Source organism: Papio anubis, chromosome 9 (assembly GCF_008728515.1).
Source record: "Papio anubis isolate 15944 chromosome 9, Panubis1.0, whole genome shotgun sequence".
In the NCBI taxonomy this organism is placed as follows: Eukaryota; Metazoa; Chordata; class Mammalia; order Primates; family Cercopithecidae; genus Papio; species Papio anubis.
Window position 1 is genome coordinate 119,827,791 of NC_044984.1, and position 23,611 is coordinate 119,851,401.

The following is a 23,611-nucleotide window of genomic DNA, read 5'->3' on the forward strand; positions in this document are numbered from 1 at the left end:
ACCTGGACTGAGCCTGAGTGTGGCTCCTCAATGGGAAATACAAGCGCTGTGTAGGAGTAGGGGCTGGATGCTGGGCGATTCCATTAATCTTCCTGGTCTTGTGTGTGTGGGACAACCAGGGTTGGGAGTTTGTTGGATGATTCTCATAGCAGTTTTTCTCTAGTTCTCAGTCTTCCCCTGAAGCATTTTAGCACCAAAGGGTGATTCTTTTGGATGTCAGCATTTCAGTCTGGGCTAGTTTATGAAGGGGACAGCACTTGGACACTCTTATCACCCATATTGTCATCGTGAACACTGTATAGTACTAATTATATGCCAGGCTCTGTTCTAAGCACTTTGTATATGCTGTCTCCATTTAATCCTTGCAGTGACACTGTGAAGTAGGTACTATTATTTGTTTGGTTGGTTGGTTGGTTGTTTTTGAAGTGCGATCTTGCTTTGTCCACCAGGCTGGAGTGCAGTAGTGAGATCATGGCTCACTGCAGCCTTGACCTCCTGGGCTCAGGTGATCCTGCCACCTCAGCCTCCCTGAGGTAGCTGGGACTGCAGGCACGTGCCACCACACTTGGCTAATTTTCATACTTCTTCTGGAGATGGGATCTTGCTATGTTTCCCAGGCTGGTCTCAAACTCTTGGGTGCAAGTGATCCACCTGCCTTGCCCTCCCAAAGTGCTGGGATTACAGGCATGAGAGCCACCGCACCTGGCCAGTATTGTCACTAGTATGCCCAATTTTACAGGTGAGGAAATAGAGGCACAAAGAAATTACATGACTTTTCCACATTCACACAGCTAGAGTCTAGAATTCAAGGCAGACGTATAGCTTTAACGTCACTGTTGTAGAAATTATGTCTATAGTGGTCTTAACTTCACTGTTTTTTTTTTTTTTTTTTTTTTGAGACGGAGTCTTGATCTGTCACCCAGGCTGGAGTGCAGTGGCACGATCTTGGCTCACTGCAATCTCCCCCTCCCAGGTTCAAGCAATTCCCCTGCCTCAGCCTCCCGAGTAGCTGGGACTACAGGCGCCTGCCACCAGGCCCCACTAATTTTTTGTATTTTAGTAGAGATGCAGTTTCATCATTTGGCCAGGATGGTCTCGATCTCCTGACCTCATGATCTGCCCGCCTCGGCCTCCTGAAGTGCTGGGATTAGAGATGTGAGTCACTGCGCCTGGCCAACTTCACTGTTCTATCTGTGTGTCTCTTAGGACTGCCTGTTTCTTTTGCACACAGTAGGTTAACACCTGACAGGTAGCAGATACTTGGCAAATAGACCTTAAATTAAATGGAATGCCTCCCAGACATATTTGAATCCCAAAGCCCTGAGACACAATCTTTCCAAATCCTTTTCATTTCAAAACCATTTTTAGTTCTTAATTACTCTACATTTACAAATCCCAGGTTCCCATGAAACACTATTACCCTACTAATTGAATCATGAGAAACCGTTTATTGGGCCCTGAGAAAATATCAACTTCCCTGCCTCCTGCCAAGTCTTGGTCATGGTGTGTATATATTTGTGTATTTAATGATTTTGCTGTGAGAGAGATGCACATTGTCATTAACTTATTGTGTGGAGCATAAGAACCAGAGTCCATGGTTGAGAATGACAGAAGAGAAGACTTTGCATTGAGGAACCTCTGTCATGTCAGAATTTAGATGTGATCTGAAGGAGGATTGATTGATTGATTTTCTTGGTATGAACCAATGCTTGGGGCACCAATGCTTGGGGCTATGAAGAGAAGTGAAGTGGATGAATAAAGCACATTCCTGATAGTGGGACAATAATGGACTTGAAATTGTGGCAGGTGTTGATTTCGTGACGGTGACGCAGAATACTCAGCATTTGTGGGAAAGTTGCTTCCTGTTCTGTCTACATGCACTGAAAAAAAAAAAAAAAAATAAGAGTGTGCCCCACACAGGGACAAGGACAGAACAGTTAGGGAACATCAGCAGTTCAGCTTAGGGTCCAGTTTGCTTGGAAAATATATCATTGGCATTTGTATTGGGGGCAGACAGGGGTGGGCATTATCTAGACAGGGACTGGAAAATCTACATAGAGTGTTCTCCATGGAAGAACTATTGGCATTTGATGTGGGATGAGATTTTTCTGTGCACTGCAGGGCATTTAGCATCCCTAACCCTAATCCTCTAAATACTGACAGTTCTTTGTAGCCTCACCTTACCTGCTTCCTGAGTTATTGGGAAATCCCAACTACCCCTACTCATTTTTGTATATGTACCTTCTAGGGGGTGGTATCTCATCGATTGAAAACCATTGCCTGTAGGGACCAGGTTGGTAGCATATATGACCAAAGAAGACCAATGTGAGAAAACAGTTAACATAGATACAGACACAGAAGTCTTTTCATTTCCTTCTAAGACAATACCGAGAAAAAGCATAGGGCAAACGTAGTAATTAGTAGCAACCAGCACTCAGCCTCAGTGTCAGGGAGGCAGTAAGGATTGGGGGTTGGGGGGATGTGGTAACTGGAGAGTGGGCCTTGGCTGATGGAGCAGCTGCTGCTCAGCTCAGGCCCATTGTTACTGGACAGGAATGCAAGTTCAGTGTGGTTAAGTTTCAGCGAAGTTAGAAATCTGAGTTTTTATGTGAAATTGTCTGATGCTTAGTTATTGGCTATCAAATTGAAAGTTTTAAGACATGGTCTAATTGTTATCAATTGGTGAATAGCAAAATTACCACAAACTTAAAGACTTAAAACATCACCCATTTATTATCTCATAGTTTCTGTGGGTTGAGAGTCCAGGCATGACTCAGCTGGGTCCTCGGCTTTGGATCTCACAGGCTGCAACCCAGGTATTGTCTGGGCAGTGTTCTCATCTGGAGGCTCGACTGGTGAAGAATCTGCTTCAAGCTGACTCAGTTGTTGGCAGAATTTATTTCCTTGTTGTGGTATGGCTGAGGGCCCTGGATTTTTGCTGGCTGGTGCCTGGAGGCTGCCCTCTGTTCCTAAAGCTCCCCTTCCCCCAGGTTATTGTCACATAGGTCTTCCAACCTGACTGCCTGTTTCTTCAAAGCCACCCAAGAACGCAGTTCTAGAGTCAGTCAGCTAGTGAGATGGTCTTATAAACCTAATGTGGTCATGGAGCAACATTCCAGTGCCTTTGCCATATTAAATTAGTTACAAGGATTTACCCAAGGGAAACAGAGTTACAAAGCTACCCGCACCCAAGGGAAACAGATTTACAAAGCTGTGATCACCAGGAGCCAGGAATCATAGCAGATCATCCTAAAGTTTATATACACATACATATGGCATGTACTGTCACCAAATGAGTGGCTAAGTAAAACATGCTTACTTAGAGTGGCTGGGTCCAGTCATTTTTTGCTAGGTTTAGATACTTGGGGCCAAGGCAGAGTTTTGGACTTGCTTATCTTGTTGCTATGGAAGATGTGAAGAAGGAAGAGTGTGTGTGTGTGTGTGTGTGTGTGTGTGTGTGTGTGTGTATTGAGGGATGGGCTATAGGAGAGACATGGAATGGATTACCTTTCAGAGACTCTAGAAGGAACCCACCCTACCAACACCTTGATTTCAGACTTCTGGCCTCCAGAACTGTGAGAGCGTAAGTTTCTCTTGTTGTGAGTCACCAGTTTGTGGTAATTTGTTACAATAGTTCTGGGAAACTAATACAGTTAGCATAGAACAGGAAAGATCCAACAGGCAGCTTTGGGGTAAACTTACTCTGTTTTATTGGCTGCGGAAGGTGTTGAGGTTTGAGAATGACCAAGAGTCTATGAAGCTGGAGTCCGGGAAGAAAATATTGCATTGTAGAAGCTATCATTTGGTTGGGGAAACAACATAATGACTGTCTCATTGAGGCATAGATAAACAGGTTGAGGATCAGATCAGCTTCACAGGCTAGATGGAGCTTCCTGCATACATGAACCTACTGCTGTTTTCATACTCAGAGCTGCCTTGGATGGGGTGGAGCAGACATTTCTACAATTGTAGCTGCAATGATTATTCTCATCTGTAGCTCTCTCTTGCTTTGATGGGCTCCATTGACTACAAGTCACCTCTCCCAGTTGCTGATACCTAGCCATCTCTCAAAAGGTAACAAACACATGAAATCAAGGCAGCTGTTGTAGTAGAAGCACTGCAATAACTAAAATCATTCTTTTTCTTGTAAAAATTTGAAATTTCTGATTTGTCCAAAGCTAGACATATAAGTTGCTTAGTATTTGACTTTCTTAGACAAGAGATTAAACTGAGCAATGAGACGAGAGAGTGGCAATAGCTTCTAGAAATCAGCACGTGTTTCCTGGGAAAGTTCTCACTGGCATGCAGATCCCCCTTCAAGTGTCCTGTTCTTGTAGCTGAGTTTCATGATTTCTAGCACTTCTCTCTGGTGGATGTGCTTTTCCAGCACCAGTTGTCTGTTTGTCCATCAAGATGGCTCCTGTTCTGACTCACAGGCCCAAAATATCTGGGTTTCCAGCCCCCTGGACAGGAGCATGCAAGACTGGAGACCCCACCTGCTCTGTGGTCATCTTGGTAGGCCAGGCTCCTGCCCTCTGGATCCCTTGGACTCTCTTTTCCCTGCCCTGTAACCTGTTCAAGTTTAAATCTTTGCTTGAAAGGAGCTCTCAGCAGAGTCTGACGTTGCCAGCCTCCAGGTGCTTAGTGGGAGATGCAAGATTCTCTCTCTTTGGTTAATTTATCACAGGGAAAGTGGTTTGGTGGGAGAACCCCAATTAAAAGTATCTTTACAGTTTTCCTTAACCACACCCTGAAAATGCTCCTGTGCCTCAGGGCTGGGCTTATCTCAGAAAGGGTGTTCAATCTCTTTTGCATGACTCTGCTTGACAGAACATGATGTCTGAGGTGTGTCCCAAAGAGTATTGCCCACAGAGTGTTCTGAGGACCCCCTGCATCAGAAGGGTAACTTGTTTAAAAACACAGCACTATGGGTCCTGCCCCACCAGACCTATAGCATCACAGTCTCTAGAGGTTGGGTCCAGATCTCTGTGCCATTACAAGTGGCACAGGTGATTCTGATACACTTGAAAGTTTGAGAGCCTCTGGTCCACAGGGTTCTGATGCCTTCACACCCTCCCCTGCCCTTGGAATTTTTTGGTGATGTCTCTTACTGAGCATCTTCCACCCTTGAAGTCTCATATTCATGGGACATCCAGAGATGGATGACACCTTAGATAAAGACCCTTCATTCGAGCAATATTGATTAAGCTCCTCCCATTTGCCAGGCATGGTTCTCAGCACTATGGATAATGCAGGAAACAGAAACTGCAGCATCTTTGCTCTCCTTGGGCTTATATCTAGTGGGAGAGAAGATAATAAACAAGAGAAGCAAAGTGTATGTTGCGTACGGTTTAGTGCTAAGGAGAAAAAATAAAGCAGGAAACCAGCGATAGAAGTTGTTGAGGATAAGAGGGATTTGCCATTTTAGACTGGGTGGTCTAGGAAAGCTTCCCTGAGAGGTGACATTTGTCCAGATCTCAAGGAGATTAGGGAATGAGTCATGGTGGTGTCTGTGGGAGAGGCTTCCAGGCAGAGGGAATGGCAAGTGGAAAGGTTTAGAGATGAGAAGGAATGTGCTGTTTTAGGAACCACGGGGAAGCCAGTGTTCTGTTCCCCACCAACATACAATATTAGCATATTTTCACACACATAAAATATACATTTTTATGAGCATTGCAATTCAAAGCTAGAAGGGTGTGATGGAGAAATTTTCTTTTAGTATTTTTGGCTAATTAAAATTAATTGACTAAAAAGGGGAACCAAAATTTCATAGAAAATAATGACAAAAAACTTCATTGGGATATTTTTTTCTTCCTTGAGAAATGAAATAAAGATTATAATAAAAGTTTGTTTTATCTTATATTAAACAAAATTGGGGGTTGGCAATTCCCAATCTGTGCACTTTGAACCAAGAGTGCATGTTGGTAATTTGTCATTTTTTCTTCCAGTTTTCTATAACTGTACAGTATTGCAGTTTTCATTTCATGTTTGACATTGCCAGTAGGATCACAATAAGGATCCATTTAGTGGGAATATTCGAGGGCTTCCCCAGTTTCCCCAAGAGCTTCACGACACTCGGCTACTGAATCCGCTGTCTTCTGAAGCACCCATTGTCCTCGTTGCTTTTTCTCCTCTTCACTTGTTCACTATCTATATCTATATCTATATCTATATCTATATCTATATCTATATCTACATCTACATCTATATCTATATCTATATATCTATGATGGAGTCTTGCTCTGTCACCCAGGCTGGAGTGCAGTGGTATGATCTTGGCCCACTGCAACCTCCGCCACCTGGGTTCAAGCAATTCTCCCGCCTCAGCCTCCGGAGTAGGTGGGATTACAGGCACCCACCACTATCCCCGGCTAATTTTTGTATTTTTGGTAGAGACAGGGTTTCACCATGTTAGCCAGGCTGGTCTCGAACTCCTCACCTCAGGTGATCTGCCCACCTTGGCCTTTCAAAGTGTTAGGATTATAGGCATGAGCCACCATGCCTGGCCGGTAAATATATCTTGAGGGGTGATTGTAGACCCTGGCTTCATTCTCTTTGTCAATAGCTTTGCATGCATTTGTCCGTCCTCTACTATTACAAGATTTGCAGTTTCACTTTGCAATGGATTTGCATTGCTTTTGCATTGTATTTATAGTTGGCAGTTAGCAGAATCTGACCAATCAAGATGGTAGAGATGTTGAAGTGGTGGGCGGGGTAGATGCTGCTGTTATCTGAGGGCCATGTGTGGGAAGGGACTGACATCTGGGAGGGTCCAGTCATCGATGAGTAGTTTCTTGTTCTGCCAATTTATCCTTCCCTATGTAATCCCATAATTTCAAGGATTCATACAGCAAATGTTTATATAATGAAGACCCTATGGAAATACACATATAAATTTTTTTTTTTCTGTATGTCAGTCGTTATTATGTGAGACGAAAATGGTTCCTGTTTATTGGCCCCTGTGTTGTTTGTTTCTTCACAGTGGGCTGGGACCTGTTAGCTCAAAAGCCTGCTGGCACCAAACTCATATTTTTACACATCCAATTGTTTTAAACATAGCCCAAATAAACAGATTTTTAGACATTTGGAGCCTGCCTGTTTTGCATACCCTGCAAAACTGAGTCCAATGTCTGTTAGTTGTAAATAAGATAAACTTTTTAGCTCTAAAAGAACTCAAGCTGCAACCGCCCTTTAGAGCTCTCTGACCCAGAGACTCCCCACTGTGCTGCTGAGTGACATGATCTAGACATGTGAGCCCGTCTTGAATCCTCCTCTCCTTTCAGAGTTCCCTTTACCTCCTCCCCTCTGGCTGGTGGCCCCTCATGCCACATCCTTTGGACAGTCTCATGCTGTGAGGGGTTCCTTTCATGTAAACCTGTCAAAGCGTTGGCCAAACAAAACTCGTTGTGTGCTACTGCCACCTTGTGGTCATATATTTTTCCATGCTCAGTGCCCAAATCCCGCAAACTCATTACAGTGGCGAGACCATTTATCTTTTCCACGTAGTTTTAGATATTGTAGTTTTTAAATAACAAGTGCTAAGAATATCACCAAGCCTAAAGATATTTCTCTAAAACAAACTTAATGAATATTCAAGACATAGATGTTCCTGGGCTTAAATTGTTCTAACAAAGATAATCTAAAATTAGGAAGGATTTGGACTAAGGACTGGGATTTAGAAACAATTGTATAACTTGTGTTTAAGAGAGAGGCACATGTCAATAGTCTGGTTTTAGGTTTGTGTTTTTGATACCCAGCATTCATTTGTTCTGTTGTAACTTGAATTTCCTTTCAGAAGCCACTCCTTGCTAACTTCTCCCGTGTGATTAGGAGGGGGTTAACTTCACCCTTAGTGCAGGGATAGTTGTTGACCAGCTAAGCCCATGAGCATTGTGCCTCTACCCTAGATGCCATAATGATTGGCTCAAGATTGAGCACTCAGTTTAATTCGGCCAGTGAAAACCTGTCTCCGGGATGTTTCATCCAAGTTAAAGAATTTTGCTTTTTTACTGTGGATGAGGATGTGAGATCTGGAGCTGCTGCAGCAACACTGCGACCATGAGAGAGAGTTTATTGGTGAACAAAGCCCACATGCATGAGAGCTGAACAGGGTCCAGTGCCTAATGGAACTGGGGGTAACACTTGAACCTCTGTAGTGAGTTGCATCTGAATTTGGCCCTGCCTCTGGACATTTTCATGGACGTGCACCAGAACTGGATTTTTAAAAATCAATTGCGACAGCCATGACATGTCCAAGAATTTGTCAGGTGTACAGCAATGTCCTTTGGGCCCAAACGATTGAGGACTGGATGTTCTCTAGAGCAGCCCTTATGAAATCAATGGATCTACTGTGGCAAATGGAGACATTTGCCTTGCCTAGGGATGTTAGAGGAATTTTCTGCTAAGGAAGAGGAGTAGGATCAGGAAATCGTATCTGGAGAAGATGTGTTTAGAATCTTGGCTGGAGACTTAGGGTAGTTCCAAAGGACATCTCACAAGGTAGGAGGCTTAGATGCTTGTGTGTCTGATCTCTGGAGACCATATGGTAGTAGCATATTGTTAGGAAATTAATAATAGCTAACGCTGATCCACTTGTTTGTTCCAGGTGTTCTAAGCACTTAATATACAGCAATTCACTTAATCTTTGTAATAGCAACACTGTAGGTAGACAGTGTTATTATCCACATTTTACAGATAAGGAAACTGAGTCACAGAAGTTCAGTGGCTATCCAAGGCCTCACAGCTAGTCTGTCTTGCAGCTGGAATTAAAATCTGGGAGTCTTGCTCCTAATCCTTCTCTCTCCATCACCATCCTGACATTCATTCCTGGGTGTATCCGGCTCTGCTAGAGAGGGAGGAATGGCCAGTGTTTCACTCCAAAGCAAATATATCAGAATTTATTTGTTTTATTTTGTCAGTTTATTTTGTTTATAGGTAAGCCACTGCTTTCCTAGACAGACTGTCTCACTCCCTTCTTTGACTCACACATACAGCGTAACGTAATGGTAATAAACATGCCTGTAGCACTCCATCTGTGCCAGCACTTTATATTGTATTAGCTCACTGAACCCTTGCAGCAGCCTCACGAGATAGCCACTGTGTTAGCTTCCTGGGGCTGCCACAGCAAATGGCCACAAATGCGATGGCATAAAACAGCAGAAATTTATTCTCTCACAGTTCTAGGAGCCAGAGTCCCAAATCAATATGTCCGTAGGGTTGAGAAACCTTCTCATGCTCTTCTCCTACCTTCTGGTTGTTGCTGGCAGTCCTTCTTGTTCCTTGGCCTATAGAAGCATAACTCCAGTCTCTCTCTTTCTCTGACTTCACATCGCTGCCTTCTTAGGTTCCCTGTCTGTCTCTTATAAAGACACCACCCATTAGGGTGGGATTTACAGCCCACCCTAAATCCAGGATGGTCTCATCTTGAGATTCCTAAGTAATTACATCACTGAAGACCCTGTGGCTCAATAAGGTCACATTGTGAGGTTCTGGGTGGATATGAATCACTGGGGGACACTATTCAACCCCCTACAGACACTTATTTTTTCATCATTTGAGAGAGGAGGAGTCTCTGTATTGCAGCAGGAGTCAATGGCAGGACCTGAACCTGGCAGGCTGGTGTGAACACCTGTGCTGTGCCCATCAGGTATAGAGGCCAGAGGGGCAGGCTCAGAAATGAGGACCCCTGCACTCCATCCTGCCTCCACAATGACTCACCTTCTGATTTTGTTCCTGTTCCTTAATTGTCTGGTGCCACAGATTTCGCATTTGTAAATCTAGGATAATGAGACCTACTCATAGTGCTGTAAAGAGGATTAAATATGTTGATACAGGTAAAGCACGAGAAAATGTATGCAAAGCCCCTGGGAAAGTGTCTGGCTCAGGGGAGTGGCCTCAGTAAAGCTCAGCTATTATAATCCACAATATTCCTGAGCGGCGCTAGGATGCACATGGCTGCTGGCATCTTGCAGCTGCCAGAGTTTGGACAGGACAGTTTATTATCATCAAGGCGTTTGGTAGTATTGTCATCAGATGGTTGTGAATTCAAATTGTAGCTTTCCTTACTTTTTTTGGAATATTTATTAGTTCAGAGTTCAGTTTCCTGAACTAATAAGGAACTAAGTTCTTCCATTGTGGGCTGTTTGGTTAACTCAAACGTTAGTAGACATGCTTAACTAGATCCTTTTGCTAGTGAACTTCCAGTAGACTGTGAGTACCTTCTACTGTCCAAACAGGAATCTTCTTTATCTCCTCTGGCTAAAGCAGAATGCAAAACTTCCCTCCCCTGGTCGTACCCACACAATTTGCCTGTCTAGTGACGCTCATCAAGTTTCCTCATGTGGAAAATGGAAGCAGAAGCGATACTACCCCCGCGGGGTTGCACGAGGTGTCCGTGTATTAGCAGTGCAAGGTGGCGGACAGTGCCTGGCTTCCAGAAGGGGCTCGAGACATTTCAGCATTTGTGAACAAGTTCTTTTTCTACTGTGAAATGGGTACTGGGGGAAGGTGAGCTACAGTCTCAGTCTGTGGCCAAAACCATCTGAGACTCACTGGTCTGAACTGAGCCATGCTCCTTTTTGCATTTCCAAGCGCTTCATGCATAATACCTGAAAGTCAAGAAATCCTCTTTAAACATTGGAGGACTGGGTGCATGATATGGGGTATAAAAATATTTCACAGCCTTGATGGCGTGAGTTCTAATTGCACGCTTCCTTCTCCAGCCCCCGCCCATGGCAGACAGTGAAAGACTTGACCCACCCACTGAAAAGCTGGGAAGGTCTCAAGACCACCCTCACTTCTGATGTCATCTGCAAGTCTGGAGGGTCCCCAAGACCACCCTCAGGTTCCAAAGAACTCAGAAAAGCTGTTGTACTTATAAATATTGTTTATTCCAGTGAAAGGATGCACACTAAGTTCAGCCAAGGGAAGCGGTGCATAGAGTAGGATCCAGTAGAGGTCCAGGGGCAAGCTCCCGGTTGACCTTTCCCAGTGGAGTCGTGTGGACAGCATTCGCTTCTCCCAGAGCTGATGTTCAACAACGGGCACAGAGTGCTGCCAACTGGGGGAGCTCACCCAAGCTTGGCATCTAGAGCTTTTTTTTCACCAAGGCCCCAGGTAAACAAAGACATTCTTATCAGGCAACGGTCAGCTTGTCCCAAGTCCTGCCTCCCTGCCTTCCTCGGGTCCCCTGGACCTGTTAAGGACCAGTGAGTACAAATTAATGGCAAGCACTGTGTTTCCTCAGCCCCTGCCAGGGCACCCCCCATGCTAGGAAATGCTCTGTGGAAGACTTGGACTGTCTCCCCGCACTGGACCCTCTGCTTCTCAGACTCTGAGGAAGAGTTGGCCCACTGTGAGAGTCTCTGTCGGGATAAACCAGAGCCAGAAGCCCAGTGCAAGAAGCACTGTGCACGGAATCCCACGAATCAGCTCAGAGCTGATGAGTGAGGAAGCCCCTGAGGACGAGGGGACCTGTGTCTTAGTTCTGGGTCAGAATAAAAGAAGGAACAAAAATCTCACAGAAGATCCTTGAGTGAGTACGTGTTGTATCCCCAAGACTGAAGGGAGAGGGGCCTGCAATGAGGGCTCAATTAAGGAGCTAAAATGTGAGACATTATTGTCTCCAGACTTAACTATTGAGGCATTTGTCAGGCAATAAATGATGCAATGTGGGTCATAAAAGAAATCTTCTGTTAATGGACCGGTGCATGAGAGAAAGGAGTGGGATTTGGAGTGAGGGGATCTGGTTTCGAATCCTGGCTCTGCCAGAATCAGCTGTGTGACCTTCAGCCGGTCATGCACTATCAGGTGGGAGGGTCTGATTTGTTCATCTGGGCGTTGAGGACAACGGTGACAGGCCTGGCCGCACGGCTGCTTGGTGAAAGAACTCTGTGGGAGAGTGAGAAAAGCTATTATGGTAGCAAGTACCGATAAGAAGGAGGCGGTGTGTGGACAGCGGAAGGGACTCTGTTTCTCTAGATACGACTCTGGAACATTCTCTGCAGTTGCCCCTTTGGCAACAAGATGGGATGGTTGGGGGCAGGGACAGAACAGGATGCCTCTATTTGTGGTTTGCATAAATTAATTCCTGGAACATCATGACAGCAAGAAAGAAAGCTTTGTAAGTAGCAGATTTGGACCCCAGAATTCAGCAGAAGAATGATCAAGTCAAGGCAAGGCATGGCATCTGAGTCTCCGGGAATTGCAGGCATTGCAGTGACTTTTTGGCGTGTGCAGGAGCAAGCAGAATGATGTCTTAGAGTCTGTGTAAAGACCTACAGGAAGGGGAGAAAGGGAGGCAGAAACATTCCATTTTCTTCAATGAGATAAGCAGACATTTGAATCCCCTAATTCTGCAGCCTCAGGGTTCCTTACGGTGGGGGGTAAAGTTGGGGCTTTCCTCAGGTTTGAGAATCTCTCTCCTGCTTGAATTCTGCCATGAGAGGCCGCCTTCCTTGGGCCTTATAGGTGTTTTGATTTGATTTTGATACATTCTATTTTTTTAAAGTTTCAGTCATTCCTGGGAGGCGTCATTTTTCACCTGTGGTTTTTTTCCCCCCATTTTCTTTTTTGTATTGAGGTAAAATTTACATCACATAAAATTAGCCATTTCACTGGCATTTAATACATTCACAGTGCTGTTGGACCACCATCTTTGTTTACTTCCAAAACACTGTCGTCATCCCAGAAGGAAACTGGGTACCCGTTAGCTAGGCAGCTGCTCCCCATTTCCCCCGGCCTCACTTTTCCCCAGTCCCTGGAAGCCACCAGTCTGCTTTCTGTCTATGGATTTACTTTCTGTATGTTTCATCTGAATGCAGTCATTTACTATGTGGCCTTTTGTGTCTGGCTTCTTTCACTCAGCATCACGTTATCGAGGTTCATCACATGGCACGTGTCAGAACTTCATCTCTTTTTATGGCTGAATAATATTCCATTGTATGGATAGACCACATTTTATTTATCCATCCATCATAGATGGGCATTGAGTTGTTTCAGTCTTTTAGGTACTGCCCACAGTGCTGCTGTGAACATGAGTCTACAAGTGTTTGTTTGAGTGCCTGTTTTCAATTCATTTAGGTATATACCTAGGAGTGCAATTGCTAGGCCGTATGGTAATTCTATGTCTAACTTTTGGAGAAACTGGAAAACTGTTTTCCACAGTGGTTGTACCATTTTACGTTCCCAAGAGCAGTGTATGAGGGTTCCAATTTCTCTACATCCTCACCAGCACTTAGTATCTGTCTTTTTTTATTGTAGCCATCCCAATGGGTATGAATTAGTATGTCATTGTGGTTTTGATTTGCATTTCCCTGATGACTAATGATGTTGTTGAGGATATTTTCATGTGTTTATTGGCCGATTATATAACTTTGGAGAAATGTCTAGTCAAGACCTTTGCCGAGTTTTTCATTATGTTATTTGCTTTTGTGGTGATTTTGTGGGAGTACTTTATATATGCTGAATGCTAGGCCCTTATCAGATAGACAGTTTGCATATATTTTCTCCCATTCTGTAGGTTGTCTTTTCACTTTCATTCACTTGTTTTTAAATAGTGTCCTAGACCTGCTGCTATGTGTGGATTTGATTAATTAATCTTGGAGGGAATCTTTGCTTCCCATCAATCATTTCTTGGTGGTGCTGGGATGTCTGGCTTAATGCACCTGTCTTTGCTGACACTCCTCTAACTCCTCCATATAATATTTGGCTGCCTTTGGTATCCCTTTTTTGTTCATGGGAGAGGGTGCCCAGGGTCTCACTGGGGCCTTTTCTTGTGGGTCCACTGGCTTCTGGGAAGCAGAAGGGAGCTGGTCACCTTCCCAGCCCAGCCTGCACTGACCTCTGCGGCATTAGTTCACAGCATTAGTTCACATCCCCAGAAGTCCCAGCAGGCCCTTGTGGTGATACCTGTGTTCAGTGAAGGCATAGTAAGCAATGGGCACCCCACCGCCTGCCTTCATCCTTGTCCCTCCAGATGCATACACAGCATTGGGCCAAGCCCCCAGGTTGCCCTGGGAGAACGTGGATGTTGTCCATGGACTCCCCGCTGTTATCGAGGAGACATTTTCTGGTTAGTAGCTATGTGAGGATCATTTCAGGAGCAGTGTACAAAAAGAAAGAAACCCAGACTGTGAACTCTCCTTGGCCTTTTCTCAATGGCAACACACTTGGGTCTTTGATTCTTCCTGGTGGAACTGTGTTCTGTGAACATTGTGCCAGGCAGCACCTGGTCCCGTTATCCCGCCTGAATGCCACGTTTGTTCTTCAGACACCTGAGGACTGGATGCTCCTGTCCATTCCTGCCCCCAGAGTGCCCAGTGCAATGGCCTCCTCTTCCATCCCCTGGGCTGTGCGATCTTCTGGCCTTGTACAGCCCACCCCGCGTCTTAAAGACTCTTCTCCATCTCCAGGTGAAGAACAGGCCTTGCAGATCCATCTCTCCTGCCCCGAGGCATCTGTCTCATTTGCATCTTGCTGGGGTCCCTGGAGCAGCAAGTGATCTGGTTCCCAGCACACTGATTAAACAGAAAATTAACGCACATGGCAAAAGCTGGGGCTCCTACTTCCAGGCACTTGTAAAAATTACAAGACACTTCGTTTTTAAAGGAAAGTCACTTGCCACCACCCTTCCCCACATCTCCCAGAGGAAGGGGGCGACGTTACACATACTTTCCCGGTGATCTGCTCTAGTGCCATATTTTATTACCTGTTTCAAACTAAAATGGTTTTATTATATATAGTATCATTGTTTTCCCACCCCACAGAATTAAGGCGGCAGCAGGTGTGAAGATAATGGCAGTGAGAGTCAGCAGTGAGGACCAATGGGCAGTCCAGGAGGAAATTGATAATGGCAGCACTCAGACGTCGGCCACCCTCACCTGCATGGGCCATCGCCCGGACACGCAGAGCAGGTAAGCGTGGAGATCCCCAAAGCACCTCAGCAGTGGGGAGGAGGGGAGTGGCTGCCGGAGCTGATAGCAAAATAATGCGCGTGTGGATAAAGCGATGCCTCTGCATTTAATGGGCAATGGTTTCCTTTGCGCTCATCAGCGTAGCTCAGCCATGCCGCTTCTGAATGGCTCCATTACTGAGATATGCCACGGTATTGAGGCTTCTATCCTTGATGCTCTTCACACATAAATGACCTAATTAGGTCGGCAGTCTCAAAAATCACCAGAGTTCGCATCTGTCACAGCGTCGAGTTTGGTAACCGCATTTTAAATTTTTATCTTTATTATTACTATTGTTATTGTTTGCAGCAAAGAGTTGAAGAAGGAAATGGAGGAAATAAAAATGATTTAAGAGGCAAGGGGAGAATATACTTAGTAATGAGTAAACCAAGGGTAGCTTTAGCTATCGGGCATTTGTCTCTTAGTGCTTAAATATAGTCATTTTGCTGATATCACACTTGGGAATTGGCACATGGCCTCAGAATCTTAATTTGAATGAACTTGGCATTGCTGGAAGGCAGCCTGTCTTCTCCCATTCAGACACCAACCTTGGGCTTTACAGGGCTGAACTCACCTGGGACCCAGAGAGAGGTGATCACGTGTCACCTCATATCAGGACACCCGGCAGGTAGAAAGAGCTCTCACCTGTGTTGCAACCGCCTTCCCTACACAGTCCCGTTGCCTCTATTTTCTTCTTGTTTCATTGAACACCAGTCTTCTGTGAGATTGCTTCACTGGGAGGGCTAACAAGTTTTGCTGGACATGTGGCCTCCTGCTTTAAAACCTCTGGCTCCTACTTCTCCCGGGAGGGGGCTCAGACTCCTCAGCTTAGCACATGAGCCCCTTCCGAGTCTGCCGCTTATCACCATATATTGTCACAACCAGTTCTCTTTCTTCCCTAGTCTTTAAACTCTTCAAGGCCTGCAGCGTTAGGAATGGGGGAGGCCTTCCGTGAATGAATGAGGGCCTGGGCAGAGGGGAGCATGAGAAATGGAGGGTCTTTTCCAATGAGTTGCTGGCAAGTGCTGTCTCTTCTTGGGTGACCCCAGCCAACCTCAGCTAGAACTCTCTTCTGCTGGCTTTTGAAGATCTCTGTCAGAGGGAGAGAAGTGACTCAGACGGAGTGGTCCAAAGCCTTCCATTAGGAATCACTGACCAAGTGATCTGGATGCCTCTTACTCTAAACTCTACGTTCCGGTCATCATTCTCTACATTTATCGACAGAGTTTTCAGCCCGCAACCCCGCTTGACCCATGGTTTCCCTGCAAATTTGTATCTGCCTGCCAGACACTCCTAAATTCCGGGTTGTTAAAGTTTCTAGGGAGCCTAGGATTTTTACATTTGCTTAGGTGCTTTCAGTTGCAAGTCATAGAATATTTACCTAAAAGTGGCTACTGCAGCAGGGTTTTATCATCTTACATAAAAGAAATTGAGAGGTAGATGGTGCCATGGATGGTGAATCCAGTAGCACAACGGTGTCTCCTGGGTGTTTTCTGTCTTCCCACTCCAGTGGACCCAGTGCCCTGACTGTCACTCTCCAGCTTGGGTTCCTCATGGTCACAAGATGGCTGCAGCTGTTCCAGGCATCACAGACTCACCCAGCGATATCTAAAGACTGGAAAGGGGTTGGGGGTGGGTCTCTCTTCATGTGTCCCTTTTTACCAGGGAAGAAAACCTTTCCAACAATATCCATGGAAGTCTTCCCTTTAGATCTTATCAATACGCAGTGGGTTCCACGCTTTTGCCCAAGAGGCAGGGTACCCTTGGAAAATGAGTATCTGGTATTATTTCCAGGCTTTGTAGTGGGAAATGGTCTCTGTTGCCAGGGAATGAGGATGGGAGAATGGGTGCGTGCTGGGTGGTTGGCTCACAGTGTTTGCCACACTCTTTGAAGCTGGCTTCTGTCAAAGGTTGTAGCTTGATTCTCTACTTTGCCTGGGGGCCCTGTGTGTTTGTATTCCCAGTGGCAGACTTCCTCTTGGTTGCTGGGCTTGTCAGGTGGCTTTATGTCCCTGCCGGTGGAGAAGTTCGGGGGTGGCCTGGTACCAGGAATGTAGAGTCAGGTGCTCAAGCAGTATCCTTAGCAACCTGTCTCCCTGGTTTGGCTTTTTCTCAGACAGGCCCTTCCCTCCTGGAGGCAAGATGACTGCCAGCAGCTCCCAGCAAACATCTGCTAACTTGGTCACTTCAGGGAGAAAGCTGCTGTCCCCAGACAGGCCAGGCACAAGTCCCAGTGCTGGTCACCACAGACTCTGTTTGGCATAACTTAGATTGTGCACCCACCCTGAACCAATCACTATAACCAGCCCTGAACCAGGGGTTTTGACCAGCCCTAATGGAAGAGCTTAGGCAGATAATAGGGGAGGGATTGTAGGTGGGCAGCAGATGCTGACGGGGACAGGAGCTGGAGTGGGCGCCACCCCAGTTACCTTAGCCTCATGCCTCCTGCTGTTGTGAGTCCAAATGGGATTTTCTGGCTCCCTGCCCTCAGAAATCACTGTCTGGGTACATAATGGTGATATCCATGGTCTATGCTTAGGACATTAATTTTGTTGATATATTTGACTGACCAAGTGGTAATGTTTTAAATTGAAGAGCAACCTGGGCCATGGTTATCACTTTTTGGTTCTGTGAGAATCAGTTTTGTGTTCTCTTTAGAAAAGATTAAAAAAAGGTTACAGGGGAAAAAAGTAAAGTAGTTATATAAGCAGAGTTACATAATTATGAGACACTCTCACATCGTCTCATAAAGGAGAAAGGGTGTCCTCTTTCTCCTTCTCTTTCTCCACATTTAGTATCTGACCTCCCTTGGATCCTAAGAAGGGCAGGGATTGTCACTTTGGCATGACAATCTATGTTTACCTAATCTCGCAAAACCCATTCCATCATCTAAATAAATAATTGCTTCTTTTTATCCCTTTTTTTGTTGAATTGTAATATCAAATGAGGTGTGAAGTACAGGCTCGTGGACCGTGCTTGCCGGCTAACAAAGTGAATATATGAATATATCCTCAACAAAACACCCTGCAGAAAGCTGTAATCTCTGAATTGTGACAACCTTGAGTGGAATAGAGTTTTTGATAGAATATAATGTACAAACTGCCTGAAATTCTGTGATAAGAATTAGAAATGTGTTGTATGGGAAGACCCGACGTGCTCGGTTAGAAAGGCAGTAAAGATCTTAATTTAAAATATTTTAATGAACACTCATTGTGAGGAAATGTGAGTAATAAAGATGAAATCCACAAGATAAAGAGTGGTGTTGCCAAAAGAGGAGAGAGGAGATTAGAAAAAAAAAGCAAATTTGAAAGTGTTCAGAACAGATAACACTGAACCAAGGGAAATGAAAGCTGGATGATGGACTATTTGCATGGAAGCCACGTGCAGCCAGGTAGGTTGAGATGAGGTTGTTCTTTGAATGATTCTTGTCTGGCTCTTTCTCCAAACCTCAGAGAAAATAAACTGCAACTTTTTATGTGGTCAGAAACCACAAGACAGAGCCCATTCTTATCTAAAAACTCGAATAGAGGGAGATAAAAGCTCAGAGGATAGGCAAGCAACAGCCCTAAAATAGATTTCTTCAAAAAAACAGGCGCACCCATTTGCTGTAACCCAACTCAAGGTAAAGTCAAGACCCAATCCAGATGTTCACTGTGAAGGGTACTGTATTAGTCTGTTCTCACACTGCTGATGAAGACATACCCAAGACTGGATAATTTATAAAGGAAAGAGGTTTCATTGACTCACAGTTCCACATGGCTGGGGAGGCCTCACAATCAGGGCTGAAGGCAAATAAAGAGCAAAGTCACATCTTACATGGTGGCAAGTAAGAGAGCTTGTGTCAGGGAACTCCCTTTTATAAAACCATCAGTTCTCATGAGACTTATTCACTATCACAAGAATAGCATGGGAAAAACCCACCTCCATGATTCATTTACCTCCCACTGGGTCCCTCCCATGATGTGGAAAATATGGAAGCTACAATTCAAAATGAGATTTGAGTGGGGACACAGCCAAACCATATCATTCCACCCTTGGCCCTCCCCAAATCTCATGTCCTCACATTTCAAAACCTGTCATGCCTCCCCAACAATCTCCCAAAGTCTTAACTCATTTCAGCATCAACTCAGAAGTCCACAGTTCAAAGTCTCATCTGAGACAAGGCAAGTCCCTTCTGCCTGTGAGCCTGTAAAATCAAAAGCAAGTTAGTTACTTCCTGGATACAATGAGGGTACAGGCATGTGGTAAATACAGCTATTCCAAATGGGAGAAATTGGATAAAATGAAGGAACTACAGGCCCCATGGAAGTCTGAAATCCAGTGTGGTAGTCAAAGCTCTAAAATGATCTCCTTTGACTCTGTGTCTCACATCCAGGTCACACTGATGCAAAAGGTAGGTTCCCATGGTCTTGGGCAACTCTGCCTCTGTGGCTTTGCAGCATACAACCCTCTTCCTGGCTGCTTTCATGGGCTGGTGCTGAGCGTCTGCAGCTTTTCCAGGCACACGGTGCAAGCTGTCAGTGGATCTATCATTCTGGGGTCTGATGGACAGTGGCCCTCTTCTCATAGCTTCACTAGGCAGTGCCTCAGTGGGGACTCTGTGTGGGGGTTTCCACCCCACATTTCCGTTCCATACTGCCCTAGCAGAGGTTCTCCATTAGGGCTCTGTCCCTGCAGCACACCTCTGCCTGGACGTCCAGGCATTTCCATACATCCTCTGAAATCTAGGCAGAGGGTCTAGATTCTTAACATGTGGCCCAACACCACATGTAAGCTGCTAAGGCTTGGGGCTGGCACCCTCTGAAGCCATGACCCGACTTTTACGTTGGCCCCTTTTAGTCATGGCTGGAGTGACTGGGACACAGTGCACCAAGTTCCTAGGCCGCACAGAGCAGGGGGGTCCAGGCCAGGCCCACAAAAGAAACAATTTTTTCCTGTGGGCTTCTGGGCCTCTGATGGGAGGCGCTGCCAGGAAGGTCTGTGACATGCCCTGGAGACATTTTCCCCATTGTCTTGGTGATTAACATTTGACTCCTCATTATGTTTGCAAATTTCTGCAGCCAGCTTGATTTTCTCCTCAGAAAAAGGCTTTTTCTTGGATATGGGAGCTATAATTCAATACGAGATTTGAGTGAGGACACAGCCAAACCATGTCAGCTACCATATTGGAAAATCTGGAAAATCCAATCTTTCAGGAGTTTTTCTTTGCCTACCCTAGTCTAGAAAAATATTATAACCATTTAGCAGAGGGAAAGGTCGTCCTTTTAATTAACTGAACTAATTCATTGTTTTTTGTGAAACTTAACATTTGGCCATCAAACAAAAAACAATGTTGACATAAAAAGACAGTTACATGTCAAGTGTCATTGTATGGATTTGTGAAACATGGACCAGCCTGAATCTTTCATTGTGCTGAAGGATTCTTATTCAAGTTTAAGAAAAGAAGAAAGGAGACAGCTGAATGATTATAACAGCTGCCTCTATTTCAACAAAGTAAAAGTAGTTCTTCTTACCTGACCCCATTTGTGTTAGTCTCTTTCCTTCTATAAAATACTTTGTTGAAAGGTAAAGGCTAGAACACACAGAACATGTTCATATGTCTTTGAGGACAATTTTGTGTGATTCTGTTTGTCCATTTCTCATTTTATTTAAAAAATCTATTGAAAAACCATATGACTCTTGTTAGGTGCCAGGCACTATGTTATGTCTTTTAGGTGAATACAATTTTAAAAATCAGAACTATTAGAACCCTGCGAAGTGGATATGGAATGTTATTATTATTATTCCCATTTAACAGTTGTGTAAATTGAGACAGTTAAATGATTTCCTGAGGCCTCAGAGCCGGTATGTGGTCAAAGCAGTCCGACTTTAGAGTCCACGCTTAAACCGCCACCTGGGCTCCTCAGAAGGCGTGGCAAGGTGCCTGTGCTGTGAGCTGTGGTCGCATCCTCCTGCTGTTGCCCAACCAGCTTTCAGCTTTCTCGTTCCCACAGGACCGAAAACTCACTAAAAGCAGTGCCCACAGCACGAGCAGGCCCTCTGGCATGTGGAAATAGGAGAGGTAGGTGGTCAGAGAGTGGCCCCTCAAAAGACATGTCCATGTATGTCCTCATCCCCAGAACTTGTGAATGTGACCTTATTTGGAAAAAGCGTCTTTGCAGAGGTCATTAAGTTATAAGGATCTTGAGATGAGATCATCCTGGATTGGCTGAGTGGACCCTAAATCCAATGACTGGTGTCGTTTTAAGAGACACACAGAGGAAACGGCCACGTGGTGACAGAGGCAGGGATGTGAGTGATACAGCCACGGCTGTGGAAACCAAGGAGCGCTTGGAGCCACCAGAAGCTGGGAGGCGAGGCACTGATTGTCCTCTGGAGCCCTTGGCAGGAGCATGTTTCTTTTGACATATTGGCTTTGGATCTCCGGCTGCCGGAAGTGTGAAAGAATAAGTCTCTGTTGTTTTAAGCCAACAAGTCTGTGAGGATTTATAACAGCAGCCCCAGGAGACTAGTCCGGGGCGTAAAGAATACCTGTTGAATAAGCAGGTTGAGGCGGCCCAGTCCTGGATGCCCATCAATCACCTGGGAGTCTTTACAAAGTGCAGACAGTCCCGGATGCAGATTCCCCAGCCCTTACCCCAGTAGGCTACAAGCATTGGCCTTTGAAGAAAAGCATCCAGGTGATTTTAATGTGCAGCCCGGGCTGAGAATTCCTGGGAGACATGAATGAATGAAAATTCGTTTAAGCCCTGGGAGAAGATAACAATACTTAAACGATTTTAGGATTTGAAAGCAATGGATTTGAGATACACAATTCTTAGATTTACAGTCGCATTTGCCACTGGACACTTGGAGACCTCTGAGTACCGGCTACTTCAGGAGTTCAAAGCCAGGATCCCGTGTCGATCATATCCCCCATGTAGGGAAATGCATCGTGCACAGGGCACCTGCCTGTAGGGAGAGCCACACTTAACAGAGCGGAGGGAGGTTTGTTTTTGTTTGTTTTTATTCATGCTAGAAAGTGGCAACAGAGTCCTATAAGAAATGGAGGACTCCTCCCTGACCCCTTCAAAAAGCCAAGGCCTGCAGAAGAAAAGAAAAAAGAAACATTTAAAAACACTCCGCTTATTTTTTCTAACCAGTGGGAAGCACTTTGAATTTATGCTGCCGGCCAGTTTCAGCATAAGTATAACAAAAGGCTTCTTACTTCAAAAGTAATAGATGGTTCAATTGTAGAAAATTTAGAAAATACAATTGGGTAGAATGGAGAGGATAAAAGTAATCTCCAAACCTATGATTGAAAGGGTAATAACTGTTAATATTTTGAGTATATTGGTATTCTATGTGTTCACATCTATATACAGAAATATGTTATTTCTGTGCATATTAGACTTGCTCATTTAGCTTTGAAAGCTGTTGTTTTCTGTAATAATAAAGAATAAATATACAGTAACATCTTTTCATGTCATTGAATATTTAATTATAATGATGATTATCAAACCCTTTAAAAAAATTGGTCAAAGTGATTAACCCTTTTCCCAGAAAAATGCAAATACACGCACATAAACAGTTTTTCCAACAATTTCAAGATTTGTGGAGCCCTTCAATGAATCTGTAATTTTTAATGTATAATATTCTATTGCTATTATAGCAGCATATTCTATTCATTTCCCATATTTCACTTTTTCCCCCTTTTAAACATTGCTGTTGGCCATTTTTATGAGGTTGTATCTTTTTCTTGTTAAACATTCCTTTAAAATATTTTTTCTTTTGAAGCATAAAATGTCTGTCAAATATCTTTGTAGATAAGTCTGTAGGAGGGAAAGCTAGACATGAACTGGCGGGTCAAAATACATGATGCATTTTTAAGTTCTGGATGCTTTGGTGAGCTTGTCCTACCTGTTTACAGGGCTCTGTGTGTGCCCAGTGCTCGCTTCCTTTGCCAACAGTGGGCATTACCTTAAAAAAATTAATTGGATAGTTGAAATATGGTTATCTTCTTATGGGCATAATTTGCATTGACATAATTTCTGGTTACATTTAGTAACTTTTCCTGTGTGTGTTTGCCAATGTTTTTCCCTACTTGGTTGCCTTAATTTTGCACTGTGTTGTTACTTTAGCAAGATTTTAGGTTTGTGCGTTTTCAAATGTAGTCATTGTTTTCTTTAAGGCAAAGACTCTAATATGGAGGAGGATGGAGCAGGCCTAGCGGAATGCCAGAGAGGCTGTGCCAAAATCCATTCATCAGCCTGAGCTGCTCAGTGGTTAGGGAGAACCAGTGGCTGATGCTAGTTAAAGCAGTAAAGGCAGATTTTATTCAGAGACTCTTCCTCCAACAGTGGAAAAGAGACCTCCGTGTAGAGGGGGACTCAATTGTGAATATAGTGGAGACAACTGGGGATTTATAGCCAAGGAAAGGAGGAGGGGAGGAGGGTGAATGAGGGGTAGGCGGATGACAGATTACTAAGAGGAGACAGCAAGGATAGGGGGATTCTTGCTAAGCCTACTTAGGATTCTTGCTGAAGGCAGCCAGATATCAAGGGTGGGGGATTCTCTCTAAACAGACTTAGCAGATTCTTCCTAAAATTGGGATATGTGAGTCCAGCACAGATGGGGAATGGGGTGGGGTTGAAGGATGGGGAGGAGGTGGTGGAGGATAG

The 23,611-nt window shown here is 44.6% G+C and overlaps 1 protein-coding gene across 1 annotated transcript in view; it reads left to right on the forward strand.

The window, feature by feature from the left end:
• LOC100997021 (transmembrane protein 132B) overlaps positions 1-23,611 on the forward strand; it is a 470,985-nt gene that overhangs the window by 211,490 nt on the left and 235,884 nt on the right. Inside the window, exon 3 of the mRNA XM_031650922.1 lies at positions 14,766-14,912. Coding sequence (XP_031506782.1) covers positions 14,766-14,912 — 147 coding nt within the window. The remainder of the gene's footprint in view (positions 1-14,765; positions 14,913-23,611) is intronic.